The sequence below is a fragment of the Sapajus apella genome, unplaced genomic scaffold, assembly GCF_009761245.1.
Source record: "Sapajus apella isolate SASKATOON/1434 unplaced genomic scaffold, GSC_monkey_1.0 scaffold64, whole genome shotgun sequence".
Classification (NCBI taxonomy): domain Eukaryota; kingdom Metazoa; phylum Chordata; class Mammalia; order Primates; family Cebidae; genus Sapajus; species Sapajus apella.
Genome location: NW_022437004.1, coordinates 2,329,522 through 2,357,164, shown reverse-complemented (window position 1 = coordinate 2,357,164; position 27,643 = coordinate 2,329,522). Strand labels below are relative to the sequence as shown.

The 27,643-nt window shown below is 38.8% G+C and overlaps 1 protein-coding gene and 1 long non-coding RNA gene across 3 annotated transcripts in view; one reads left to right on the top strand and one right to left on the bottom strand.

The window, feature by feature from the left end:
- The first annotated feature begins 121 nt into the window (after window positions 1–121).
- Window positions 122–27,377, top strand: GBP2 (guanylate binding protein 2). The gene is given in 12 exon segments (XM_032247817.1): window positions 122–593; window positions 6,287–6,496; window positions 7,006–7,133; window positions 7,986–8,095; window positions 10,506–10,702; window positions 11,045–11,287; window positions 13,977–14,257; window positions 15,565–15,777; window positions 25,100–25,126; window positions 25,128–25,203; window positions 25,494–25,687; window positions 27,106–27,377. Coding segments are annotated over 11 exon segments (1,776 nt in total). The 5' UTR covers window positions 122–593; window positions 6,287–6,306; the 3' UTR covers window positions 27,223–27,377.
- LOC116529907 overlaps window positions 6,473–27,643 on the bottom strand; it is a 30,978-nt gene continuing 9,807 nt past the window's right edge. The window contains exons 3-6 of one of the 2 annotated variants that reach the window (XR_004259732.1): window positions 8,520–8,596; window positions 7,984–8,132; window positions 6,968–7,115; window positions 6,473–6,559 (exon numbers count right to left, since the gene is read on the bottom strand). This is a non-coding gene — a long non-coding RNA (uncharacterized LOC116529907). Of the gene's footprint in view, window positions 6,560–6,967; window positions 7,116–7,983; window positions 8,133–8,519; window positions 8,597–27,643 lie in introns of those variants that run through there. The other variant, XR_004259731.1, reaches the window with a different exon arrangement.

The following is a 27,643-nucleotide window of genomic DNA, read 5'->3' as shown; positions in this document are numbered from 1 at the left end:
TTGAATCCAGGAGGCGGAGGTTGCGGTGAGCCGAGATCGCGCCATTGCACTCCAGCCTGGGTAACAAGAGCGAAACTCCGTCTCCAAAAAAAAAAAAAAAAAAAAAAAAATTATATGAGGCTTTCTCATCCACATTCTTCTCAAACTGGCCCACAAACATGAGATAAATAGCACAATTTTAAATGACCCAATGAAGGGATTTTTAAAAATTAATATGCAAGCAGTCTCTAAGATCTTTTCAAATAACGAAACAGCAAATTCCTCGTTGAGAAATCATGACAAACCCTCTTACTGGCACAGCTGCCAGCAATTCCTTTTATGGCTAATGAGTCACTGCTTTAGTTAATACTTTCTGTTTCATATTAGTTCATTCCTTTGCAGAGGTTACCTCTTTTTCTTGTCTTTCATCAGGTCTCTGAAGAAAATCTGGGAAGCCCCGGACATTGGAGGGGCAAAGTGAAAGCTCACAGTTACTGAGAGAAAAAAGACGGAGAAAGCAATGCTGCCAAATTCAGAAGAAAAGAGAGGAGGATAAGAATCAACTTTCACATTGAAGCAACCTTCTTTCCAACTCTAAAGGATTTCTGATTTAGATAAGACTGGGACAGGTTGGGAATCTATTTACCAGGGTTCATCAGTTTTATCCAAACTGACCATTCCCATCACAGGAACGGTCAGACTACTTACGGAGGGAATGGTCCCTCCATAGATGGGAATGTTTCCAAATTGTTATTTCTTTCTTGACACCATCTTAAGTTAACTTTATCATTATCGGTATCTGCTTAATAAAGTTAGGACTCCATCACATTCACTTTGCCACTTTTAGAGCTCTAGGTAAATGAAGGTAGGCAACTTGGGATCAGCAAAAAGAGGGAACAAGTTTTTGTTTTTGTTTTTGTTTTTGTAGGAGACAGAGTAGATGTTAGTTTTATTCCTCTTAAATGGTTGAAGGAACATAATACTTACAAAGCACTGCATTTTCTACCAGCCAGTTCATCAGCCCTTTCTTTCTTTTTTTTTTTTTTTAATTGTATTTGGGCTATGGTATACATGTGCACGTCCTGCATCCTGCAGGACTGTTGCATAAGTACACACATGCCATGGTGGTTTGCTGTCTCCATCACCGACCCCCCACTCGTTGCCTACATCAGGCATTTCTCCCAGTATTATCCCTCCCCATCCTCCCTGCCTCCCCCCCCCCCCGCCCCCCCCCCCCTCCCCTCCACCCCCACTGCCCCCCCCTCCCCTCCACCCCCACCAGCTAGCCCTGTGAGAGTTGTTCCTTTCCCTATGTCTGTGTGTTCTCATTGTTCATCACCCGCCTGAGTGAAAGCATGTGGTGCTTGGTTTTCTGTTCTTGTGTCAGTTTGCTGAGAATTATGGTTTCTAGGTTCATCCATGTCTCTACAAAGGGCACGAACTCATCGTTTTTTATGGCTGCATAGTATTCCATGGTGTATATGTGCCACATTTTTTTTGTCCAATCTATCATCGATGGGCATTTGGGTTGGTTCCAGGCCTTTGCTATCTTAAACAGCACTGCAATGAACATACATGTGCATGTGTCTTTGCGATAGAACGATTTATAATCCTTTGGGTATATACCCAGTAATAGGATTGCTGGGTCAAATGGAATTTCTATTTCTAGATCCTTGAGGAATCGCCACACTGTCTTCCACAATGGTTGAACTAATTTACACTCCCACCAACAGTGTAAAAGTGAAGAACAAGTTATTATAATTAGGGAGCTTATAAAATCTTTGTGCAGCTACTTTTCTGAGTCAGTCATTGATTGAGTCCCATTTTAAGGTAGTATACCTCATGCTATAAAATGAAACAGAAGTCTTTCCAGAAGTCTCTGTCAGCCATTGCTGTAAAAGAAAATGGGTCCTGATCACAGAAAAATAAATGGCTTTTTTTGCCATTGTCCCCTGAAGAGATAGGAAGTAGATAATTAGATATAAGCCTTCAGCAGAGCAAGTCAGAAGTAATCAGCTCTATATTACAAACAAAGCACTCTATTATAGGATAAGAAGGAAAACTGTAAATGCTTATAGTCTATGATTGTATGTTAAAAAATTAGGCATTTTATACCACAATCATTTTAAATTACAAGGATTGACATATTCAAGGTAAAAACAAAAATTAAGATATTACTGCAGGAAGGCCTCTCACTTGTTTTATTTTTATTTACTTATTTAATTTTTATTTTCAACTTTTGTTTTTATTTTCTTCAAAATTAGATTTTCACATAATTTATAGAATCAAACAATTCTATGAGACTTATTCAAAAAAAAAAAAATCCTCCTAGTAAATCCCCCACCTTTACCTCTTCTCTTTTTCAATAGCAACCACTTTTAATTATTTTAGCTGTTTCTTTGTTATTTACCTCCACATATAAAAATAACAACCTTGTATTTCCTACCTTTTGAATTTCTAATTTTATGTATCATATAGGGAAAATAAGGATTTAAGCCTTACTCATCATCTCCATTCCTTTATCACACACCCCCTCACCACTATTACTACCACCCACGTTCACACAAACTCTGCCCATGATCCCCTCAATATAATTATATCATACTTCTATTTAGATCAATACTCAGTGTTTGCATTAGTATGACAATTTCAATGTTATTTATAGCATTGACACTATAGATATAAATGATATCGATATACTTAACATCTTTATTTTTCCTTTCTTGAACAATTTTGTTTTTCCTAAAGTAATGCTTTTCTTTTTTTTGTTTAGTTTTCTATTTGTTACTAATTCAGCCTCTATTTTCCCCCTAGTAACTTCCATTCTTTTCTGGAATTCATATTATTCAAATGTAGAATCTATTAAGGGGGAAGTAATGTAATTATCTTGTATTTTCTCTCATTTATTTCATCTTCATTTTTAAGGTTTTTTTTTTTTGCTTTAAAAAAGATTTTCTCAACTTTATCTTATGAGCTTTCTATTGAATTTTATTTATATACTATACTTTTAATTTTCAAAAGATATGTCATGGTTTGAATATTTTTGTCCCCTCCAAAACTCATGTTGAAAGTTAATTCCCAACAGTGTAACAGGGTTGGGAGATGGGGCCAAATGGGCAGAGCACTCATGAAGAGATTAATGACTATAAAAAGAGCCTCTGTGAGTGAGTCACTCTGGAGGATCAAGGCTCCAAGGCACCGTCTTGGAAGTAGAGACCAGGCTCTCCCGAGACACCAAACCTGTTAACACTTTGAGATTGGACTTCCCAGCCACCAGAACTACGAGAGAATATGTTTCTATTCTTTAGTAAATTATCAAATTATCAAGGCCTGGTTAAACAGGATATGCCTACAATTGTGTATATACTGCTGCACGTGAAGCAGAAGTCACACCAAAAACAAGCCCTGGCTCATCAGGCAATGTTTCCTGATGCTGGCTTCATTACCTGAAATAATTGAAAGCAATATGCAAACTGACATACATACAAGTAATAGACAATGAATCATAAAGCACAGAAAGGTCAAACTCTGGTAACAAAATCTGTTGATTTTCTATATGTCAGATGCGAGATATCAAGCTTGAGTGAGTAACAGGTAAATGCTGATTCACAGCAAATATTAAGAACCAGTGATGGGCTACGGTAACTCAAGGGGCTTCCTGCATAGTGAGAGGAAGAAGCCATTGGGTAACCTGAGTCCCACAATATGACCAGGCCCTGTCCACAGAACGGCTTGGAAGAAATCCAGACCAAGGCTAGGTGAGAATGGTGTCTATGTTTCAAAGTATGGAGATATGTGCGCTAGAAGATTCCTCAGGTGAAGGTTCCCATTACTATATGCAGGAGCTCAGCGAGCTCAGTCCAAAGATCTAAATGTGAATGTGAAAAGTTACCAAAGGAAATTTTGTAATTAAGTCAGAAAATGTGACATACCTAGAAAAAAATTCATTTTCTGAACAATGAGATACAAGAAGATCTGGTGGGAATTCAACCTGGTACATCCTTCTGGAGAAGAACTTGGCAATAACTAACGGAATAAAATGCTCTTTTTTTTGATCCAGCAATCTCACTTATAGGACACTATCCTAAAGTAACTCCTATAGCAATGTAAAAATACACTCTCACAAGGTTAGCAGAGGTTTTCATTGCAGCATTGTTTGTAATTGCTAAATATCCGAAACAATCTAAATGTCTATACATAAAAGAATGGTTGAATAAACTGTGGTATGTTCACATAAATGGAATAGATGCCTGTAAAAGGAACTGAGAAATCTTCCTATGAACTGGTATGGAGAGATTTCCATATTTCCACATGATGTGATCTTTATGTTAGAAAACGTGAATAAAAAACATACATGTATATGCTCATTAATGAAAAGAATGTCCAAGAAAGGTAAACTATAAACTAACAAGATTGAGCATCTGTGGAGGATGAGTGGCCGTGAGGTGGAAAGAATATAAAGACAGCTGGAATGGGAATGCAGTGCTAAGATGAAGGAAAAGTGACACTTCTCTGACTACAGCTTGTTGTAAAGCTCTGACTTTCATAACTGTGATATTTTACATACTCAAAATAAATACATACATACTTAAAATCAACCAACAAACAAACCTAACTATATTACAGATAAATGATTTAACCACACCAAAGAGAATAGAGAAGGAAAAGGTAGTTTAAGCAACTTTGGAATACAGTATTTTGACTGTATGTGTAAGACCAAAGACAAAAAGAACTGTTAACTAATAGTGCACTCTAGTTAGCAAATTTATCTTACAAAGACTTATGAGTTAGTAACTTTAATTGTATATAGTAGAATTGAGCAAATAATTTATTATATGTAATGACATACTCAGAGAAAAGGTTTTAAAAACAAGGAGGGAAAGTATGAATAAATTTTGTTTTGTTGAATTGGAATTAGAAGTATCAAAAGAAACAAGCTTATATATAGAAATGTACAGATAAGAAATAAATGTAGATGTTTGTATTCATGTGCTAGTATACAAACATAGATTCCTTAATTTTCCCTGTGGGAAAGTAATGACTAGAAGTAATGACTACACCTAGTGTGATATCTTGGTGTCTATGTACCAGTATCCAATGAAAGCAACCAGAGCCTTTGGGAAAAATGGTCAATTCTAAGACTGAAGCAGGTATTAGATAAGCCTGCCAGAAGGAAAGAAGCAGTGAAAATATGATGGAAGCATGTCCAAAGAATTTGGGCTCTAGCTTGAAGGAGCTCTCAGTGAACTAATCTGGGACGAGTTGAGCAATGAGATAAATAATGATAGTAAAGTGTTACCCGGATGATAAGATAAATATCTGTAGGTCTACACTGATACAACTAAATGATTAAATAAGTAAATAAAACAAATGAAGGAGAAAGGGCAGTTCTTGCTCACATTAAAACTCTAATAAATATAGAAGGAATGATGAGAATAGAAAATTACCTTCAATCAAACACAACAGTAAGTTATAAGCAAGAATTATCAATAGATGCTAAAAACAGTGACTGAAAAATTATGAAAGTATGATGAAACTTTATTTGCATAGTCTTCAAAGTGTCTCTCCAAATGGTGTTTTTTTAGTGACAAAATGGTACATAACACTTTGTGGTGGAGAAATCTGGCAGAGACCACCTTAACCAAATGATCAAAATTAAGGTCACAGCATTAGAAAAAGTCATGTGAACACCATGAATCCCTTAATAGGAGACACTGAAAATGGCAGAACATCACTTCAGTGACATTTGCAAAATAAAATGCATAATTTCAATCTAGTAATAAAGAAACATCAAAAAAATTGAGGGATGAATACAAAATCACAGACCAGTCAACTTCTAAACTGTCAAAGACATGAAAGACAAAGAATAGAAGCTATCAAAGATGCAAAGAAAATACAGAAACATAATGACTAAATGCAATGAACAGTCCTGGACTGATCATGGAGCAGAATGACATAGTTGGAAACCGGTGAAATGTGAATAAGGAGTGTAGGTTAATTATCATTGTATTAATGTTAAAATCCTTGTTCAATGGTTATATAAAATTTTAGCATTACAGGAAATGATATATGGGAACTTTTCATACCCATTGTACATCTTTTCTGTAAGTCTATTTCAAAATAAAGTTATTTTTAAAGAAAGCCAGTGGACCAATTTGTAGGACAGCCTTAAAGAGAAATAGGGCTTTAAAAAATGTATATGAGAAAAAATTCAAGCATAGAAATCAAAAATGTAACCCATATTGTAAAGCTCAGCATGGCTAGCTACCTAGAAATTGCTTTCCATTTCATCTTTTTCCTGGCACAGAAGGGAACACCACCCTGGACATGGCTCCAGAGATTCACATGGCAGGCCCAGTGAGCCTCATTGACAACGTTGAAGGGCAACTGGTGGTGAATCCAGAAGCTCTGAAGATCCTGTCTGCAATTACGCAGCCTGTGGTGGTGGTGGCGATTGTGGGCCTCTACCGCACAGGCAAATCCTACCTGATGAACAGGCTGGCTGGGAAGAACAAGGGTAAGTGACACCAGCAAAGCTTTGCCAAGTCCCTCCTGTCCATACACACTGCGATCATCCAGCCTTGGAATGTGAGAACAGAAAGTTAGAGATGAGAATGAATATTGAAAGCTAACTTTTAATCCATTAATGGGCTCTTTACATTGACTTCAGAGGATTATAGTCAGCTGACTCTTTCTTCCCACTTTACTTTTATTTTCCCAATTGAGAGTATAAATGTGCCTTTCTGGAAGGAATACATAAATAAAGTTAACCTCCATAATAATACTTATAAAACATTTATTAAAATATTTATGTAGTGACAGCAAGCTTTCAATGAACTTTAAGGAAAAATGAATGTTTCAGTGTCTGTTAGATATACAACTTTCCTATTTACTGGATTGTAATTAAGATTTATGCCAGTTGTATTTTCTTTTATCTCTTTTACCTTTGATTATGTTAACTTTTATCTCAATTTCCAGAAACGCCTACTAATTAATCTCTTCTCCATTTTATCCTCTCCTTTGCAGGCTTCCCTCTGGGCTCCACAGTGAAATCTCACACCAAAGGAATCTGGATGTGGTGCGAGCCGCATCCCAAGAAGCCAGGACACACCCTAGTTCTGCTCGACACTGAGGGCCTTGGAGATATAGAGAAGGTAAGAAGATAAATATTTTTAAAATTTCACTTAGATAGATTAAAATCTACATAAACAAGGTCAGATCAATAACCTCTTTGCACTATCACTCCTACTCCTTGATTTAGGACTCTAGTTAATTATATTAATATATTCTTTTTTTTTAATTGATGTGGTGTAAGCATTTAGAGTATACAGTAAGTTCAATTGATTAATTTTGGTAAACCTATAAAATCATGGCTAATAATGTTTTCAGTCATTTTTCTTTCATATTATAGTGAAATGTTTTGGTAAGGCTGCTGAAGGTGCTTATAAACTTCAGTAGACATTTTAAAAACGTGTCTGACTTTTTACAGTGGGAACCCATAAAGGTGGTAAAAATTTTCACATCTACAGCAGCACCAGTAGAAAGAGAAGCAAAGTGTAACATCTAATGATAACATCTTTGCTCATTAAGGATAATGTATTAATACTTTTATAAATCTTAGACATAGGAAGCTGTTATTGAAGGAGCCTATTTTAACTACTGTGTAAAAAATTTCTTACCATGATGTGCCATGGAAATGGAATAGAGCCATAAACTAAGTTTAGGATACCAGTTTGAATTCTAGTAGCTGATCAAAATAGCTTCTAATACCAAGTGCTCACGTGTTTTCCACTAACATATACATTTATATATAATACCTTAAAGTATACATCATGAACACTATAAATTTGCTCTACAGATGGAAAAATACTGCATAAAGAAGTGAGTTACCTAAGTTTTCACAGCTAGTAAGAGACAGGGTTGGAGTTCAGTCAGTCTTCAGCTATCTGAATTGATTGTTCATTCTGTTAGTCACTGTTCTGTGTGGCTTCTACAATAACTTACAGGGTGACAATGAGAATGACTCCTGGATCTTTGCCCTGGCCATCCTCCTGAGCAGCACCTTCGTGTACAATAGCATGGGAACCATCAACCAGCAGGCCATGGACCAATTGCAGTATCTCTTTTTTTTGTGGTCCAGAACAGCATTAAACCTAGAAAATAACAGCTTCATTTTTTCATCAGGTACAGAGGCAAACAGGTACTGAAGAATTCGTAAGTCCCATCTTTAATAAATCTCATGCTGAAAATCTCACTGTATCTCAATCTCTACCAGAAGTTCAAGTCTTCCTGGTTACATATATCCTTAGACGCTCAGCCACCCAAGACTCTGTATATCATCTTTCTGACTTAATCTCCTATCCCTGTCCAAACCCTCAATGTCCTCAAGAACTCATGGTCTTACTTTTGCAATTCTCTATATTCTTATCATCTTCTCCAAGTTTTGCCTTCTAACTGATACCTAGCTATACACTATAGATACTATTTCTGCTACAGACCTCTCCAGTGGTCTTATGTGATAATTATTTTTTATACCATACCTTGCATATCATAAGTCTAAGAGATGAGTTAGGTATCCTTCTTCTACCATGTTAGAGTTATGGACATCTTCTCATTCCTTTACCATTAGGAAGAGAACCTTCTTTAATACATATACCCTTTGACGAAGCCACATTTTTGTTGCAATTATCTAGCAACGTTCCAGTAAATACATTCCTCATTTACTAAAGATTTTAGCTCCTAGTGTCCTTTTAGAGAATAGCAACCAATAGACAATTATCTAATACCCTGGTGTCTCAGTTCTATCACCTTATTGGAACTCCCCAATAACTCTCATTGTTATTCTCCACTCTCATACATTACCTAACCTAGTTCATTATCAATGACCTCACCATTTCCATTAGCTTAGTTTCAAGCATTACACTGAATTAGATTTCATCAAAGTCACCATCGTATTTGTGTATGTAATGCACAGTTCTCACCTCATTTGATCTTCCAGTCTTCCAAAAGCCTTTTTTTTCTGTCTAGGAGCATTTGATAAATTTGATCCCTTCCACCTTTCTGAAATGCTTGTTTTGTTTGGAATTGGTTCCTATTAGAATACCATAGTTCCCTAATTTTTCACCTTTCTTATTGGTGGGCTTTTTCAGATTACTTTGCTGCATCCTCTTTCTAGTTTTAGCCTCTAAATATTATAAATCTTAAGCTCTTGTGCCTCTTTTCTCTTTCTACTCCCAGTTCCCAGATGATCACATCCAGCCTCAAGGTTTTCAGTAGCACCAATATGTCAATCACCATCAAATTTATATTACCAAGTATGAACAAATTCAAACTTTTTTATCATCTCCATTCAGATGTGTAAGATACATCTTGAGCCTAAAATATACAGAATAAAACTTAATTTTTCTGTCCAAAATCATTCCTTCCCAGTCTTTCCAATCACAATAAATTCCCACATCATTCGTAGAAGTGCTCAGATCAAAAACTTAGGAATCATCTCGGATGATTCCTTTCCTTATGTCCTGGAAATTATTAATCATCAAATTCTTTCAGCTCCACTATCAAAGTTATTTTCCTAGACTGGCCAATTCTCACTACTTCTTCCATGATAACTCTAAGTTTTCAATACCTCTCAACTTGGTTATCTTTCCAACTACCTAATTGTTTTTTGTTTTTGTTTTGTTTTGTTTTGCATATGCATTTGACTCACAGAGACAATGCCAGCCAGTATGGTTTTTGTTAAAAAAAAAAATCATACTATGTCCTCTCTTCACTTGAAACCCACCAATGACTTCCTATTAACTTTTTATTCAATTTCAAACTTCTTACTTTGGTTTACAGAGCTTACATATCCCTACCTCTATTTATTTTAAGGCTTCTGCCCTACCACACTGGACTTCTTGATATATGTTGGACACATTCAGTGATTTCCTATCTAGGGGCTTGCAGGCTCTGTGATCTCTGTCTGCAATGCTCCTCCAGTGGATTTGTATATGACTGGCTCCTTCAATTCATTCAGATCACTGCTCAACTACAATGTCAGAGATAATTTACCTGGAAAACTACATAAATCAGCACCACATGCAAATACACATGGTTATTCTCTGCTTTCCTTATTGGTAGATGTGGGAGATACCAGAGTGTTAGATAACTGTCTATTGGTTGCTAGTTTCTAAAAATACACTAGGAACTAGTTGCCCAGTTTATTTTTCTTCAAGACAATTGTTATCAATACCTGATAATTTATTATATTTTTATTTACTTGTTTATTGTTTGTTTCCATGATTAGAATGTAAGCTCTATAATGGTAGCATTGTCTCATTCATTACAGTATTCTTAGTCCCTGGGACAGTGCTTATTTCGTAGTAGGTGCTCAACAAGTGTTTGTGAGTGAATGAATTCTGTAAATAAATGTTTGTGAATCAATGAGCTAATCAAAAGAAACTGAATTATTTTAGGTAAGCATTAGGATAAAATGTAGTATAAAAAGTGTCATTTTCTGTAATTTTCTTAACTTAGCGTCTCAGTTATGTGACAGAGCTGACAGATCGAATCAAGGCAAACTCCTCACCTGATAACACTTATGTAGAAGACTCAGCTGACTTTGTGAGCTTTTTTCCAGCATTTGTGTGGACTCTTAGAGATTTCTCCCTGGAGCTGGAAACAGATGGAGAACCCATCACTCCCGATGACTACCTGGAGCTTTCGCTGAAGCTAAGAAAAGGTTTCTGGGTCTAATCGTTGGTGGGTTAATATGTAAAGAGCAGATAATATCAAAATGACCATTTCTGTGTAGTACTAAAAATTATAATTTTTAACTGTGTTTTCCTGACTGTTCTGCTAAAGGAAATGGACATATTACTTGATTATATCAGTTGGAACCAACTTTAAATTGCATTACCTATCTCTTCTTGGAGACTTTCCTTTCTCTACCTTTTTAATTGTTTATTCTGCCTTCCTTATTAATTTCCTCCTTACATGGGCTTTGTGAAAATCATAAAATTGAAAGATTATATTCGAAGTAATTAATCTGAAGTTTTATTACCTCTAATTTTCACTCCTGTAGGTACTGATAAAAAAAGTAAAAGCTTTAATGATCCTCGTTTGTGCATTCGAAAGTTCTTCCCCAAGAGGAAGTGCTTCATCTTCGATCGGCCCGCTCGGAGGAAGTACCTTGCTCACTTGGAGCAGTTGAAGGAGGAAGATCTAAACCCTGATTTCATAGAACAAGTTGCAGAATTTTGTTCCTACATCCTCAGCCATTCCAATGTCAAGACTCTCTCAGGTGGCATCACAGTCAATGGGCCTCGTGAGTCACTCTCTCTACCGACTTCCTACCTGGACTTTCTCCTTTCACCTATTGTAGAGGATAAAATGGAATGCATAAGGGTCACTTCTGACAAATTCATAGTCTATTGATGGCAAGGAAAACACAACATGAAGGTCATATTATAAATTTTACATGAAAACTAAAACTATAGTATCATCTCATATTCCTTGCAAGGAGGATAAAGAAAAGAACTAGAATCTAATTCTGCTGTGGTCAACTTCTCCAGCAACTTCTCAGCTCCCTCTTAATAAAACAAACTCAGGATATATATATGTGTATATATATATATACACTAAGCAAGAAAGAAAAAAAGCAAATACTATATGTAAGGTAGATTTTGCCGCTAACTGCAGTACAATTCTCCTGTTCAACAATTCAGAAATATTTAAGGAATGCCTGTAATGTAATGTACCAACCACTGGGTATAATGATGGATAAAAGAAATGTGACTTTTATCCTCATTCCAGCATAATAGGAGCAAAAGGTACTTTTGTAAAAAGTAAAACGAAAACTTATAATGATAAATAGTGATTAACATAATGCATAAAAATAATAGGCTTCTATGAAAGAGTAAAGGGAGGGAGATATAATTTAGACTGTGAGAGAATGCTTGTCTGTGAATGTCATATGTAAGATGAGAACTTAAAAATGATTGATTTGGCTGGCTGTGGTGGCTAATGCCTATAATCCCAGCACTTTGGGAGACTGAGGTGGGTGAATCACTTTGATCTCAAGAATTTGAGACCAGCTGGGCAACACGGTGAAACACTTTCTCTACTAAAAATACAAAAACTAACCCGGCATTGTGGCTCACACCTGTAATCCCAGCTACTCAGGAGGCTGAGTAGGAAGGATCACTTGAGCCTGGGAGACAGAAGTTGCAGTGACCCAAGACTACACCACTGCACTCCTGCCTGGGAGACAGAGTGAAACCCTGTCTCAAATACATAGGTACCTATATAAATATATATAAAATAAATGATTAAGGGCTAACCAAAGCATATAGAGAAATAGTTTTACAGCAAAAATAATGTCATGTGGAAATGCCCAGGGCAGGAAAACTTTGCAGCTTCAAGAAAATAGAAGACAGGGGCTTAGCATGGAGATTCATGCCTGTAATCCCAGCACGTTGGGAGGCCAAAGTGGGAGAATTCCTTGAGCTTTGGAGTTTAAGACCAGCCTGGCCAAACTAGCAAGATGCTATTATCATAAAAAAATTAAAAATCAGCCAAATGTGTGGTACATGCATGGAGTCCCAGCTACTCAAAAGGCTGAGGCAGGAGGACCCAGCATGAGCCCAGGAGTTCAAAGCTATGGTGAGCTATGATTATGCCCTGCACTTCAGCTTGGGTGACAGAGCAGAATTCCATTTCCATGTCTTTTAATGAAAATAGAAGAAAGACAGGTGATTGGAACAAGAGTAGACTGAATAGAGAGGTGTCATAATTAGAGAAGTATAAAGGGGTCAGGTCTTGAAAGGATTGGCAAAGAACTTTGAGGAGATTAGAGTTTGTCTAAGTTCTAGGGAAGAGTTTTTGGCAGTTAGGTAAAGTTATCTAACTTATGTTTATACATATCTTTCTGAATATTTTGTAGATAATTTGTTGGAGTGGTGAATGGGAGAGAATAAGAGGATGGATGCTATTTGCAGTGGCTGAGCAATAAATGGGCATTGGGTTAGTCTCCGATTATGGCAGTAAAAACGGTGAAAATGTACAAGATCCAAACATATTTTGGATATCAAATCCAAAAGGCCTGTTGATGGAGGGAATATGGATTTATGAAAGGAATAAGAAGGAAGTGCCAAGCCTATCTCCAGAGTTTCAAGTTTAGCAATTGCTTTAATGGCTGTGTTATTTAATGAGATCAGGAGGAGAAATAGTTTTTCAGAGTGGATGAAGTTTTTATATTTAGATTATTTAATATTGAATTTCTTCTGATTTACACAGTAAGGAATATTAAAAGTGCATTAAAAATAAGGCACAAAACTTATTTTTAATCCAAAGCTCAAAATAAATGTCAAGGCAGGAAACAAAATATACCAGCCATCCATACAAATGGTACTTAAAACTACAGAGAGATGAGAAGGTCCATGATTTAGTCACAAATAATCACCTCTTGTTTGTGACCAGCCACTCCAGTTCACCTGAGATGAGGTCTTCCTGGCATGTGAGACTTTCAGTGTTATACCCAGCAAAGCCCTGACAAACTTAATGAGTTTATACCCTGCATGTAGTTCTGATGAGAGAATATGTAAGGAGGCATGTTTACCTAAGCCAGACACAGGACTAGTGGCCAGCACTACTAAAATTAATGAAAATTTAAAAGGCTAAGTTTTCTTATTGACCTTTTTCATAAATTAGGAGTGAAGAGAAAAAGGGAATAGAGGGAGAGATGAGAGAAAAGAAAGTTAAGAAAACACCTTGACCTAGTATCTCAGCCACAAAATATCCTATTCTATTCATTTCAATATCTTCCTTTTGTGTGAAGGAATTAGGAAAGAGTAACTTTAATTTCCTCTGTGACTAGAAATTAACAAATTATTCCATTACTATTTTTTATCCAAAAATTCTTTAAAACTATTCTTTGTGACACTCACTTGAAAAGCACACAAAATACTCTGTCCCACCAAGTGATGGTCACATTTTTTAAAATTTCCCTTTTGCAGGTCTAGAGAGCCTGGTGCTGACCTATGTCAGTGCCATCAGCAGCGGGGATCTGCCCTGCATGGAGAATGCAGTCCTGGCCTTGGCCCAGTTAGAAAACTCAGCCGCAGTGGAAAAGGCTGTTGCCCACTATGACCAGCAGATGGGCCAGAAGGTGCAGCTGCCCACGGAAACCCTCCAGAAGCTGCTGGACCTGCACAGGGACAGTGAGAGGGAGGCCATTGAAGTCTTCATGAAGAACTCTTTCAAGGATGTGGACCACAAGTTCCAGAGGAAATTAGGGGTATATTTGGTGTTCTACGTCATAAGAGGCAGAAAAACTTGGGAGAATAATTCTTTTTAGACTCCAAAATAGTTGCACTCAGTTATGTGTACATATTTGAAATAATTATTAAAAGACTAGAATATGCATAGCCTTAGACCTTTAAAAATGGCACCTAAGTTTTACAGAAACTCAGTTTTGTTAGTTTTTCCTCTATGGGTGCCATATTTTAAGAAAGTAAGTAGATTGTACAACAGCATTATTAAAGACTATGTCATTTTTTCCTTTTAAATTAAAAAAATACATTGGCTTTTATGTTCCCTGGTAATTATCAGTGGGGACTAAATTATTTTTAAATAACCCTAACAATGTGTTGTTTTTTAAATGTAAGCCAATGGTAAAATATTCAGAAAGCCACAAAAGAGAAATTAATTATATAATTTATTATAGAATGTTTTTAACGTCTACCTCATTCCAAGTGAACGAAGTATTTTTGCATGAAGAATGACCACTTGACAAGTGAAAATTCTCTTTTTAGCTAGGAAGGCGGGATCTTATAAATGATATGTTGCTACATTCTGAGGTTCTGGTGAAGCTAGATAGCTGATGTCAGCAATTGTCACCCTTCCAACCTAAGGAGGAAAAAGAAAGTTTCTTAGTTATGTTATCTTAAGTGATTTAATGTAGATAAATATGCTGCTTTATGGAACTTTCTAAATACTGACAATACCTATGGTACAATCTTCATTACTTTTATTAGTCCTATGCTGAGAAAATATTCTTATATTAAAGAATGTACTAAATAATCATGTACTCCTTACTGAGCACTTCTAAAAAAAGTTCCTGGGCCAAATACCTTACATCACCTCATAGAACCCTGCAGAGAAATTGATGAGATGAGTATTGCTCCTCTGCTGTACAGACAAGGAATCCTCAGTTCACAAAGGTTGTGTGTCACAAGCCACAGTCTAGCGGATCTTGGAACTCTAGGCAGGCTGCCTGACTCCAGTGTTTCTGCTCAGAACTATTCCTCAAATGAGATACTTGAAAAGATAAAAGTTTCATATGAAATAGTGTGTGCTTTGAGACTCATTCTCTGAAGCAGGAAAACTGGAAGAAAGGAGCTTTAGGAAATCACAAACAGAAGCAGATAAATTTCTGCAACAAGCACAACTTAGGGATATTCTAGGATCTAACAGCAAGGTGAGGAGGATGGAACTATTTAGAGGCCACAGTTTCTTCAAGGAGAAGCATTTCCCGGTCTCTATGTGGCTAACATCCTCCTCATGGCTTTACTGAAACATCTGTGCTGTTTTGTCACTTTGCAGGCCCAGCTGGAAGCAAAGCGAGATGACTTTTGTAAGCAGAATTCGAAAGCATCATCAGATTGTTGCATGGCTTTACTTCAGGATATATTTGGCCCTTTAGAAGAAGATGTCAAGCAGGGAACATTTTCTAAACCAGGAGGTTACCGTCTTTTTATTCAGAAGCAGCAGGAGCTGAAGAATAAGTACTACCAGGTGCCGAGGAAGGGGATACAGGTACTACACAGTGGGTACATTTCTTGGGACGTGCTGAGGGGATACTTTCAAAGCCCACTGGCAAGAAGGTAAATGGCACTGCAACCGGTGCCCAGGGTCTCTGCCTTTCATTTTTCCATTTACTGATTCAATAAGAGAGCCCATCATGAGAGAGATAGCAAGTTCCTCCTCGGAAGCACAGATGTAGCCCTCAAAAAAGTTTATCGAATTTACTCATTTATTTATTCATCCAGTCATTCAACAATTATTTGTTTTTGGCCTAGCTGTATGCCAGGCACTTGTCAAGTTGCTGGGGACACAGCAGTTAAAAAGAAAAAGAAAAAGAAAAAGGAAAAAAAAAAGGGCCAAGCTGTCTCAAAGTACACACAGGCAATTAGCAAATTATAGCTTATGAACAAATAATAATAACAGTTAACATTTATGTTGCACTTACTGTGTTCCAGGAACTGGGCTGAAAGCCTAGTTCATTAATACTAAGAACAATTATGTAAAGTATGTATTTACTAATATCCCAAATTTGTAGTTTTTTACTTTTTTGCTTTTGTGAGTACATGGTAGATACATATATTTATGGAGTGCATGAGATGTTTTGGTACAAGTATGAAATGCATAGTAATCACGTCATGGAAAATGGGGTATTTGGTCACTCAGGCGTTTATCCTTTGTGTTACAAACAATCCAATAATATATAATTTTTAGTTATCCTAACATGTACAATTTAATTATTATTGACTATAGTCACCCTTCTGTGTTATCAAGTTTTATGCTATCAAGTACGTTGTGCTATACTTGATTTTATTCATTCTTTCTACCCTGTCCTGGGAAGGTGGAGCTTTATTTATAAGTCCCTGAGGGGCTGCTGCCTTTTTTCAGAGATGCCCTGCCCAGCAAGAAGGGAGTCTATTCACAGTCTGCCTACAGAGACCTTGCTGAACTGCCTCAGGCTCCGCCCAGCTACTGTGTGAACTTCCCAGTGACTACACAGGCAAGGTTAGAACCACCTCAGTAATGGTGAACACCCCTCCCCCTACCAAGCTCAACCATCCCAGGTCGAACTCAGACTGCTGTGCTGGCTGCAAGAATTTCAAGCCAGTGGGTCTTAGCTTGCTGGCCTTTGTGGGGGTGGGACCTGCTGAGCCAAATGACTTGGCTCCCTGCCTTTTGCCCCCCTTTTTCCAGGGCAATGAGCAGTTCTGTATCACTGGCATTTCAGGCACCAGCTAAAATGGCCACCCAGTTTTGTGCTGGAAACCAGGGCATTGGTGTTGTAGGCACCAACAAGAATCTCCTGGTCTGCAGGTTGTAAAGACCATGGGAAAAGTGCAGTATCTAAACCAGAGTGCCAGAGTGTCCAGAAAAGTCCCTAATGGCCTCCTTTGGCTAGGAGAGGGAGTTCTCCAGCCTCTTGCAGTGCCCTGTCCTGCTTTGGTTCGCCCTCCTTGGGATACGCCCAGTGTCTAACCAGTCCCATTGAGATTAACCTGGTACCTCAGTTGGAAATGCAGAGATCACTCGCCTTCTGCATTGCTTTAGCTGGAAACTGCACTCCGGAACTGTTCCTATTCAGCCATCTTGGCAGAAGTCCCCGGATCTTGGTTTTTTAAACCTATTCAGCCAGTCTGAGTCTTTTGATTGGAGAGTTTATTTACATTTAACTTCACTGTTGATAAGTAAGGACTTACTTTTGCCATTTTGTTATTTGTTTTCTGGTTGTTTTGTGGTCTTCTGTCTTCCTTCCTGTCTTCCTTTTAGTGAAATTAACTTTCTCTGCTGATATGATTTAGTTTCTTGTTTTTATTTTTTGTGTATGTGTTGTATGTGTTTCGGTTTGAGGTCCCCAGGAGGCTTGCAAATGCCATTTATAGCCCATGATTTTAAGTTGATAACAAGTTAACACTATTTGCATAAACAAACAAGCAAAAAGTGAATAAAAATTCTATACCTTAACTTCATCCCCCCACTTTTTAACTTTGTTGTTTCTATTTATATTTTATTGTACTGTGCATGTTTTAAAATGTGTTTTAATTATTTTTGATTGGTTTATCACTTAGTCTTTTTACTTAGCATAAAAGGAGTTTACATACCACAGTTACAGTGTAATATTATTCTGTTTTTCTGTGTACTTACTATTACCAGTGAGTCTTGACATTCAAGTGTTTTCTTACTGCTCATTAATGTCCTTTTCTTATGACCGAAGTACTCGCTTTAGCATTTCTTGTAGGACAGGTCTAGTGTCAATGTAATCACTCAGCTTTTGTTTCTCCTTTATTTCTCCTTCATGTGTGAAGGATAATTTCACCTGCTATACCATTCTAGGGTAAAAGGATTTTTCCTTCAGCACTTGAAATATGTCAGGCCACTCTGTCCTGGCCTATAAATTTTCCACTGTAAAGCCTGTTGCCAAACATATTAGGGCTCCATTGCATGTTATTTCTGCTTTTAGGATCTTTTCTTTATCCTTGACCTTTGGGTGTTTTACTATTAAATGCCTTGAAATTAATCCTTTCTTTGGGTTAAATCTTCTTTGTGTTCTATATCCTACCTGTACTTGGATATTGATATCTTTCTCTAAGATATTCATATCTTTCTCTGTTATTATTTCTTTTAATAACTTTCTACTTCTATCTCTTTCTCTACCTTCTCTTCAAGGCCAATAACTTAGATTTGTCCTTTTGAGGCTGTTTTCTAGATCCTATAGGTGTGCTTCATCATTTTTTATTATGTTTCTTTTGTCTCCTCTGTATATTTTCAAATAGCCTGTCTTCAAGTTCACAAATTCTTTCTTCTGCTTGATGAATTCTGCTATTAAGTGACTGATGCATTCTTTACTATGCCAACTGCATTTTTCAGCTCTAGAATTTCTGCTTGATACTTTTAAACTATTTTAATCTCTTTGTTAAATTTATCTGATAGAATTCTAAATTCCTTCTCTGCGTTATTTTGAATTTCTTTTAGCTTTCTCAAAACAACTGATATGGTTTGGCTGTGTCCCCACCCAAATCTCATCTTGAATTTTAGCTTCCATATTCCCATGTGTTGTGGGAGGGAACTGGTGGGAGATAATTGAATCTTCGTGGCAGTTTCCCCCATACTGTTCTTGTGGTAGGGAAAAAGTCTCACAAGATCTGATAGTTTTATAAGGAAACACCCTTTCACTTGGCTCTCATTCTCCCTTGTCTGCCACCATGTAAGAAGTGCCTTTCACCTTCTGGCATGATTGTGAGGCCTCCCCAGCCATGTGGAACTGTGAGTCCATTAAGCTTCTTTTCATTTATAAATTACTCAGTCTTAGGTATGTCTTTATAAGCAGTGTGAAAACAGACTAATACGGTAAATTGGTACCAGTAGAGTGGGGCACTGTTGTAAAGATACCCAAAAATGCAGAAGCAACTTTGGAACTGGGTAACAGGGAGAGGTTGGAACAGTTTGGAAAGCTCAGAAGAAGACAGGAATATGTGGGAAAGTTTGGAACTTCTTAGAGACTTGTTAAATGGCTTTGACCAAAATGCTGACAATGAAACCAGACGGAGGCAGTCTCAGATTGAAATGAGCAACTTGTTGGAAACTGGAGCAAAGGTGACTCCTGTTATGCTTTAGCAAAGAGACTGGTGGCATTTTGCCCCTGCCCTAGAGATTTATGGAATTTGAGAACTTGAGAGAAATGATTTGGGGTATCTGATGGAAGAAATTTCTAAGCAGCAAAGCATTCAAAAGGTGACTTGGGTGCTGTTAAAAGTGCATAAAAGTTCAGAAAATTTTCAGCCTGACAATGCAATAGAAAAGAAAAACCCATTTTCTGAGAAGAAACTCAAGCCAGCTGCAGAAATTTGCATAAGTAACTAGGAGCCCAATGTTAATCACCAAGGCAATGAAGGAAATGTCTCAAGGGCATGTCTGAGGTCTTCATGGCAGCCCCTCCCATCACAGGCCCAGAGGCCTAGGAGGGGAAAATGGTTTTGTGGGCCAGGCCCATGGCCTCTCTGCTATATGCAGTCTAGGGACTTGATGCCCTGCATCCCAGCCACTCCAGCCATGGCTAAAATGTTCCAAAGTACAGCTCCAGTCATGGCTTCAGAGGGTGCAAGCCCCAAGACTTGGCAGCTTCCATGCGGTGTTGAGCCTGCAAGTGCACAGAAGTCAAGAATCAAGGTTTGGGAACCTCCACTTCGATTTCAAAGGAAGTGTGGAAATGGTTGGATGTCCAGAAAAATACTTTGCTGCAGGGATGGGGCCCACATGGAGCATCTGCTAGTACAGTGCAGAAGGGAAATATGGGGTTGAAGCCCCCACACAGAGGCCCCACTGGGGCACTGCCTAGTGGAGCTGTGAAGAGAGGGTCACCATCATCCCAATGCCAGAATGATAGATCCACCAACAGCTTGCACTGTGCACCTGGAAAAACTGCACACACTCAATGCCAGCCCATTAAATCAGGCAGGAGGGGGCTATGCCCCACAAAGCCACAGAGGCAGAGCTGCCCAAGACCAGGGGAATCTGCCTCTTGCATCAGTGTGACCTGGATGTAAGATGTGGAATCAAAGAAGATCATTTTGGAGCTTTAAAATTTGACGGCCATGCTGGATTTTGGACTTGCAGGGGCCTTTCGGCCCTTCATTTTGGCCAATTTCTGCCATTTGGAATGGACACATTTATCCAGTGCCTGTACCCCTATTGTATCTAGGAAGTAGCTAACTTGCTTTCGATTTTACAGGCTCATAGGCAAAGGGACTTGCCTTGTCTTAGATGAGACTTTGGACTGTGTACTTCTGAGATAATGCTGAAATGAGTTAAGACTTTGGGGACTGTTGGGAAAGCATGATTGGCTTTGAAATGTGAGAATGTGAGATTTGTGAGGGGCCAGTGGCAAAATGATATGGCTTGGCTGTGTCCCCACCCAAATCTCATCTTGAATTGTAGCTCTCATAATTCCCATATGTTGTGGAAGGGACCTGGTAGGAGATAATTAAATCATGGGGGCAGTTTTCCCCGTAATGTTCTTGTGGTAATTAATGAGTCTCACTAGACTCAATGGTTTTATAAGGGAAAGCTCCTTTCACTTGGCTCTCATTCTCCTTTGTCTGCCACCATGTAAGGCATGCCTTTCGCCTTTTGGCGTGATTGTGAGACTTCCCCAGCCACATGGAACTGTGAGTCCATTAATCCTCTTTTCCTTTATAAATTACCTGTGTCTTGTGAGAATGGACAAATGCAGTGTGATAATGGACCAATACAACAACTATTTTGAATTTTCTGCCTGAAAGGTGGCATATCTCTGTTTCTACAGAACATGTCCCTGATGCTTTATGTACTTCATTTGGCGAGGTCATGCTCCTGGTGGTCTTGATACTTGTAGATGTTCATCTGTGTCTGGTCATTGAAGAGTTAGGTATTTATTGTAACCTTCGCGGTCTGTGTTGTTTGTACTTGTCCTTTTGGGAAGGCTTTCCAGATATTTAAAAGGACTTGGATATCATGATCTAAGCTATATCTGCTTTGGGGGCACCTCAAGCCCAGTAACACTGTGATTCTTACATACTCATCAAGGTATTACCTTGATGGTCTTGGACAAGATCTAGAATTCTCTGGAGTACCAGGCAGAGAGTCTTGTTCTCTTCCCTTACTTTCTCCCAAACAAGTGAAGTCTCTCTCTTTGTTCTGAGCCAAGTGAAGCTCGGTGTAAAGTGACACAGGCACTCCTGTGGCCACCACCACTAGCACTGTGCCAGGTCAGACCAGAAGCCAGCATAGCACTGAGTCCCTCCTGAGGCCTGCTATAATAACTCCCTGACTACCTCTTGTGTTTGCTGAAGGCCCTGGGCTCTACGATTAGCAGGTGGCAAAGCCAGCCTGGCCTGTGTCCTTCACTTTAGGACAGAGAGTTTCCTCGGGCCCCTCACATGTCCAGAGATGTCATCCAGGAGCCAAGAACTACAGTCAAAAAACCTTAGAAATCTGCCTGGTGTTCTATTGAACTGCAGCTGAGCTGGCACTCAGACCATAAGATGCAGTCCTTGCCGCTCTTCCCTCTCCTTTCCAAAGGCAGAGACACCTCACCCCATGGCCACAGCCACCACAGGCCCATGGGGAGTACTGCCAGACTACCACCAATATTCTCTTAAGACCCAAGGGCTCTTTTGTCAGCTTGTGGTGAACACTGCCTAGCCTGGGACTCTCCTTTCAGGGCAAAGGACTGCTGTCTGGCTCAGAAAAGGTCCAGAAATGCCATCTAAGATCAAAGTCCTGGAATCAGGTACCCTAAGAGCCTGCCTGGTGCTCTACCTGCCTGTGGGTGAGCTGGTACCTAAAGTACAAGACAACGTCCCCAGTACTTTTCCCTCTACTTTTCTCAGGCAGAAGGACTATTGCCCCATAGCCACTACAGCTGGGAATGTGCTTTAGTCTCACCTGAAGCAGCAAGTCTCAGAGTCTCACCCAAGGCCCTCAGCATATTACCTGGATATTGCTCCTGGTTATTCAGGGTGCAAAGGCTCTTCAGTTAGCAGGTGGTGGATGCTGCCAGGACTGGGTCCTTCTCTTCAAGGTAGCAGATTCCTTTTGGCCCAGGGTGTGTCTAGAAATGTCATCCAGGAGGGCCTGAAACAGGAGCCTTATGACTCTGACTGATACCCTAACCTGCTATGGCTGAGCTGGCATGCAAGATGCAAGACAAAGTCTTTCCCATGCTTTTCTTTCCTCTCCTCAAGCAAAAGGAAAGGGTCTCTTTTGGAGCCACGAGCCTTGCAGCCTGGGGTTAAGGCAATAATAATGCCAGAACTCTCTTAGCCACCCTGACTGCTGTTTTAGTAGGTTATGTGCCCCCTAGTCCACTCACTCTGGGTCCAGTTCAGCATGAGGACTCACCTAGGAGTTACAGTTCTTGTGGCCTAAACTGCCCTTCAAGTTTATTGAGCACCCCAACCACTTCAGCCTGCGGCAGCGAGCTTTGTAGGCATTCAAATTCCAACCACTGGATCAGCATTTCTACTCTGGCTAGGTCTGATTTAAATAGCCCCTTCATGAACAGGTGTCAGCTAAGTTTGAACCTATTTTGCTTTCTATTTTAACGGAGCAGTATTGAGGTCAATGCCTCACAGTTGTTATGCACTCCCTCTCCCTAGACACAGAATCACTCTCCATACCACGCTGCCTCTGCCAGGGGGTAACAGAGGGATGGCATCAGAGATTCATGACTGTTTTTTCTACCTCTTCAGTGCCTCTTTCAGTGATATTAAGACAAAACCAGTTACTGTCAGTGTGCTCCTAATTTTTTGTTCTCATAAATGTGCTTTTTCTGTGTTTAGATAGTTGTTAAATTGGTGTCCTTACTGGGGGGATGATCAGTGGAGACTTATATTTTGCCATCTTGCTTTGCCCTCTCAACAACCCAATTTTATATAAAAAATTGAGGTGCAGGGAAGTGCAAGGACTTACCAATATCACACAAGTAATGAATGATACGCTTGAATGCAAATGCAAGTAGCAGAATCTATGCTCTTAGCAAGTCTTCTATGCTAGTATACTGAGGTTACAACAGTTACAATTAAGTTTGGCTATATATTATTTAAAATGAAAAAACAACAGTGGCTTTAAAAGGTAGAAGTTTCTTTTTCTTGTATGCATGTAAGAAATCAGGAGGAGGGAGCCGAATGCTGCTATGAGGACGTCACATTCACCTTGACCCCAGGCCCTCCCTTGTTCTGCTTCAGCTCCTTAGTGCATAGCCTCGATCTTCCATGTCAACTTATGCTCTAGGATGGTTCATAGAATTTCAGCGTTTGGTTCCACATTATAGGCGGGGGGAAAAAAGGAAAAGCAAAGTGTAAAAGGGCTGTGAGTCAACTTCCTTTAAAGAAATTTTCTTCCTTTAAAGAAATGTACTATATAACACTTCTGAGTGTATGTTATTGGCCTGAATTTAATCATATGGGCACCTCAGCTATAAGGGAGGTTGAATAGAAAACACAGTATTGGCTGGGCGTGGTGGCTCACGCCTGTAATCCCAGCACTTTGGGGGGCCAAGGTGGATGGATCACCTGAGGTCAGGAGTTCAATACCAGCCTGGCCAACATGGTGAAATCCCGTCTCTACCAAAAAAAAAAAAAAAAAAAAAAAAAAAGAATACAAAAATTAGCCAGGCATGGTGGCAGGCATCTGTAATCACAGCTACTTGGGAAGCTGAGGCAGGAGAATTGGTTGAACCCGGAAGGCAGAGGTTACAGTGAGCTGAGATCATGCCATTGCACTCCAGCCCAGGTGACAGAGTGAGAAAAAAAAAGGGAAGAAAGGAAGGAAAAAAAAAAGAAAAGACAATATTTTACCATGACCTGCCATGCGCCCAGCTGGAAAAAAAAAATCACAGTTCTGTTACAAAATACACAGAGGAGAATAGAGATTTAGAATGCCTCTAGCAGTCCCTGTCACAGTGACCAAAAGCACTCTGAAGAAAAAGAAAGCAGGATCCAGGTATAGAAGAGGAAGGAAATGTGCACCAATTTTATGTGTATGTTCTTACAGAAGGCCTCTCAGATGAGGTCAAGTTTCAGCAGAATCTTCGAAGAAGTTAAAGAGTGAGCCAAATGGACTCTAGGAAAAGAAAACTTCAAATAACAGAAATAAACCTGATACATAAATTGGCTTGCGTCCTGGAAATAGTACGAAAGCTAATATGCTGGCAGGTGGTGAATCAAGGAGTGATTGGTGAGAGATACGTTCAGAGGAGTGGTAGAGACCAGAGGCCAGACAGGGGAGTATGTTGAAACCTAATAAAAGAAGTTTGAAATTTTTTTTTGGATGAATTAGAAAGTCAATAGAGGACTTTGAGTATAAAAGTGGTATGATTTTTCTTTAAATAATGTAGTGAAACTCTGGCTGCTCTGAGGAGAATGGACTGTAGGGAAAAAAGAGTGGAAACAGACCAATTCTGAAGCTTTAACAATGATCCAGCCTAGAGGTGATGCTGTCTTGGACCAGGGTGTTTGGATGAAGCAGGTGACAAGGGGTGGGTTCTGACTGTATTTTGAAGCGAAAGCTAACACAGTTTGCAGATGACTGCTTACTGGGTATGTGAGAAAACAAAGATAATCAAGATATAGTTAGATGAACAGAGTTATTAATTACTAAAATTGGGGTGATTGGGAAGGAACAGGTTTGAAGGGAGATCCAGAGTTGCATTTCAGGCCTACAAAATTTTAAATACTATTTGAATTATAAAGTGAATTGTTACATGAGTCGTAAAATTAAATTGAATTAGCAGATATATTGCAGGGTTTTGCGCTAACCCATAATCACTCTTTCTTCATTCTACCTTCCTCTGCATAACTAGGCTGAAGAGGTGCTGAAAAAATACTTAAGAGTCCAAGGAGGATGTGGCTGATGCACTTCTACAAACTGATCAGTCACTCTCAGAAAAGGAAAAAGCAATTGAAGGTGAGAACAGCTGAAAACACTTTAGATGGTTGGAAAGTCCTCAAACTGTTAGTTAGCAATATTGGTCCACCTAGAATTATTATTGTAGAGAAAGAATGGCAAGTATCATTGATAGTTATGAGAGTTTCTTAACTAATGTATATGATCAGTGGTTTTCTGGTTACCCAGGGCAAAGTTACAAGAAGTTTTCTCAGTAATGTGAGAATAAGACAAACAAAAAAGAGTGAAAGGAAAAGGGAACACCTGCAATTGAATATTCATATTTTTTTCTGCTTATTTTTCTTCCCCAGTGGAACATATAAAGGCTGAATCTGCAGAAGCTGCAAAGAAAATGTTGGAGGAAATACAAAAGAAGAACGAGCAGATGATGGAACAGAAAGAGAAGAGTTATCAGGAACATGTGAAACAACTGACCGAGAAGATGGAGAGTGCTAAGGCCCGGTTAATGGCGGAGCAAGAGAAGACCATCAATTTTAAACTTAAGGTATTCAATTGCATCATCTCAATTTTCTCTTCCAGTGCCCCAAATTGAAAACAAAGTGTAAGGGTGAGAACATAATGCTTCCCAAAAAATTTTCTAGCCCAGACACTACTACATTTTTCATTCCCTGTTTTTATGCAGTCATCTCTAGTTAGTAAAGATTATTTACTTTCAGGATAATATCACATGGAATACTTTATTATGCTGTCACTAATAAACATTGCTAGGCACTGCACAAGTGTTTTACATTATGTGATCAAATTTTCCTCTAATGGCAAAGGAACTATTATTTTCTCATGCCTAATGAAGAAATTGTAATTTCATGAGCAATAAGTAACTTTTCTGCATCGGACTACCTGGAGAAATATCTGGTCAGTCTTTCCTACTAAGAGACATACATAGGGATTTTGTTTCTGTCATGCCTGCTATAACTTTATGTCTAGAAGCACTGCTATGAGTAAAAAGATTCCCTAACTGGGCTGGGCATGATGGCTCACACCGGTAATCCCAGCACTTTGGGAGGCCGCTGGGGGGTCGGATCACCTGAGGTCGGGAGTTCAAGACCAGCCTGACCAACATGGAGAAAACACGTCTCTACTAAAAATACAAAATTAGCTGGGTGTGGTGGTGCATGCCTGTAATCCCAGCTACTCAGGAGACTGAGGCAGGAGAATCGCTTGAACCTGGGAGGCGGAGGTTGCAGTGAGCCAAGATCACATCATTGCATTCCAGCCTTGGCAACAAAAGCGAAACTCCATCTAAAAAAAAAAAAAAAAAAAAAAGAAAGAAAGAAAGATTTTCTAACCATCTACCCACTTAAACACACTAGTTAAGTGCCCATGGTGCCAATACTTTCTTGTTCTCTGGGCTCTTTTCCACATTTATGCTTGCCCAGAAATACGCTATGGGCCACTGTAGGCCCTGATCTCCTCAATTTATTTCTGTTACCTCTGAATTTTGGAGACTCGTACTAAATTCTCCAATCAAACACTTACCCTAGTCTTGAGTTATGTAGTAACCTATCAATTGAAAATCACCTATCTTTCATATCTTCCTAGATATATATTTGAGTCCCTACTATACAGATCAGAAATGAACAAAAAGAAAAGAACAAGAGTTTTTCCAGGAAGACTGTGTTGCATGTGTGTGAAGGGTAAAGGAACTGAAGAATAAAATGTTGGGTCACTAATATTTTAGAACCTGCAGGACAACACCATTTTTGAAGCTAAAGAAATCACAGAAAGATTATTGGCAGGTACTGGAGACTCAGAAGAGAGTGATAGAATGGAAAGTAAGGGAAGAAAGCGTTTCAAAAACAAGTGTCAAAAATTCTTGAAGGATCAATATAAGTACCAAAAGGGGAACTAATTTGGTGAAAGTGTGTTAAACTGGATGGGTTTAGTCTCCACTTTCCATTTTAGGAACAGGAACGCCTTCTCAAAGAGGGATTCGAGAATGAGAGCAAGAGACTTCAGAAAGAGATACGAGATATCCAGATGAGAGGCGTATCATCGGGCCCAACATGTAACATACTCTAAAAGTCCAAGGAGCAAAATTTGCCTATCCAGCTCCCTCTCCCCAAGGAACAAGGTGAATGAGCAACTCCAGTGTGTCGAACAACTGCCATTAAACTTAACTCAAAATCATGATGTGAGCATTTTTGTTGAACCATAAAGTTTGCAAAGTGAAGGTTAAAAATGAGGTCTATGTTTTACCAACAAAGCAATTCAATTCATGTTTATTTATAAACTAATTTTGAATATGATCTTTAACTAAATCCTATATTTGAAATCATGCACAAGGACTCAAGAGAGATATTGACAACTGGAATGCATTTTCCAATGAGATATCATGCAGTTTCTGTTCAGGGTAGATTTTTTTCTCTCATATGCACCACCCTTCTGTATATTCAGTCCAGTGCTCTTATTCAGGGATTTACTATGATCCTAGGATAGGGCT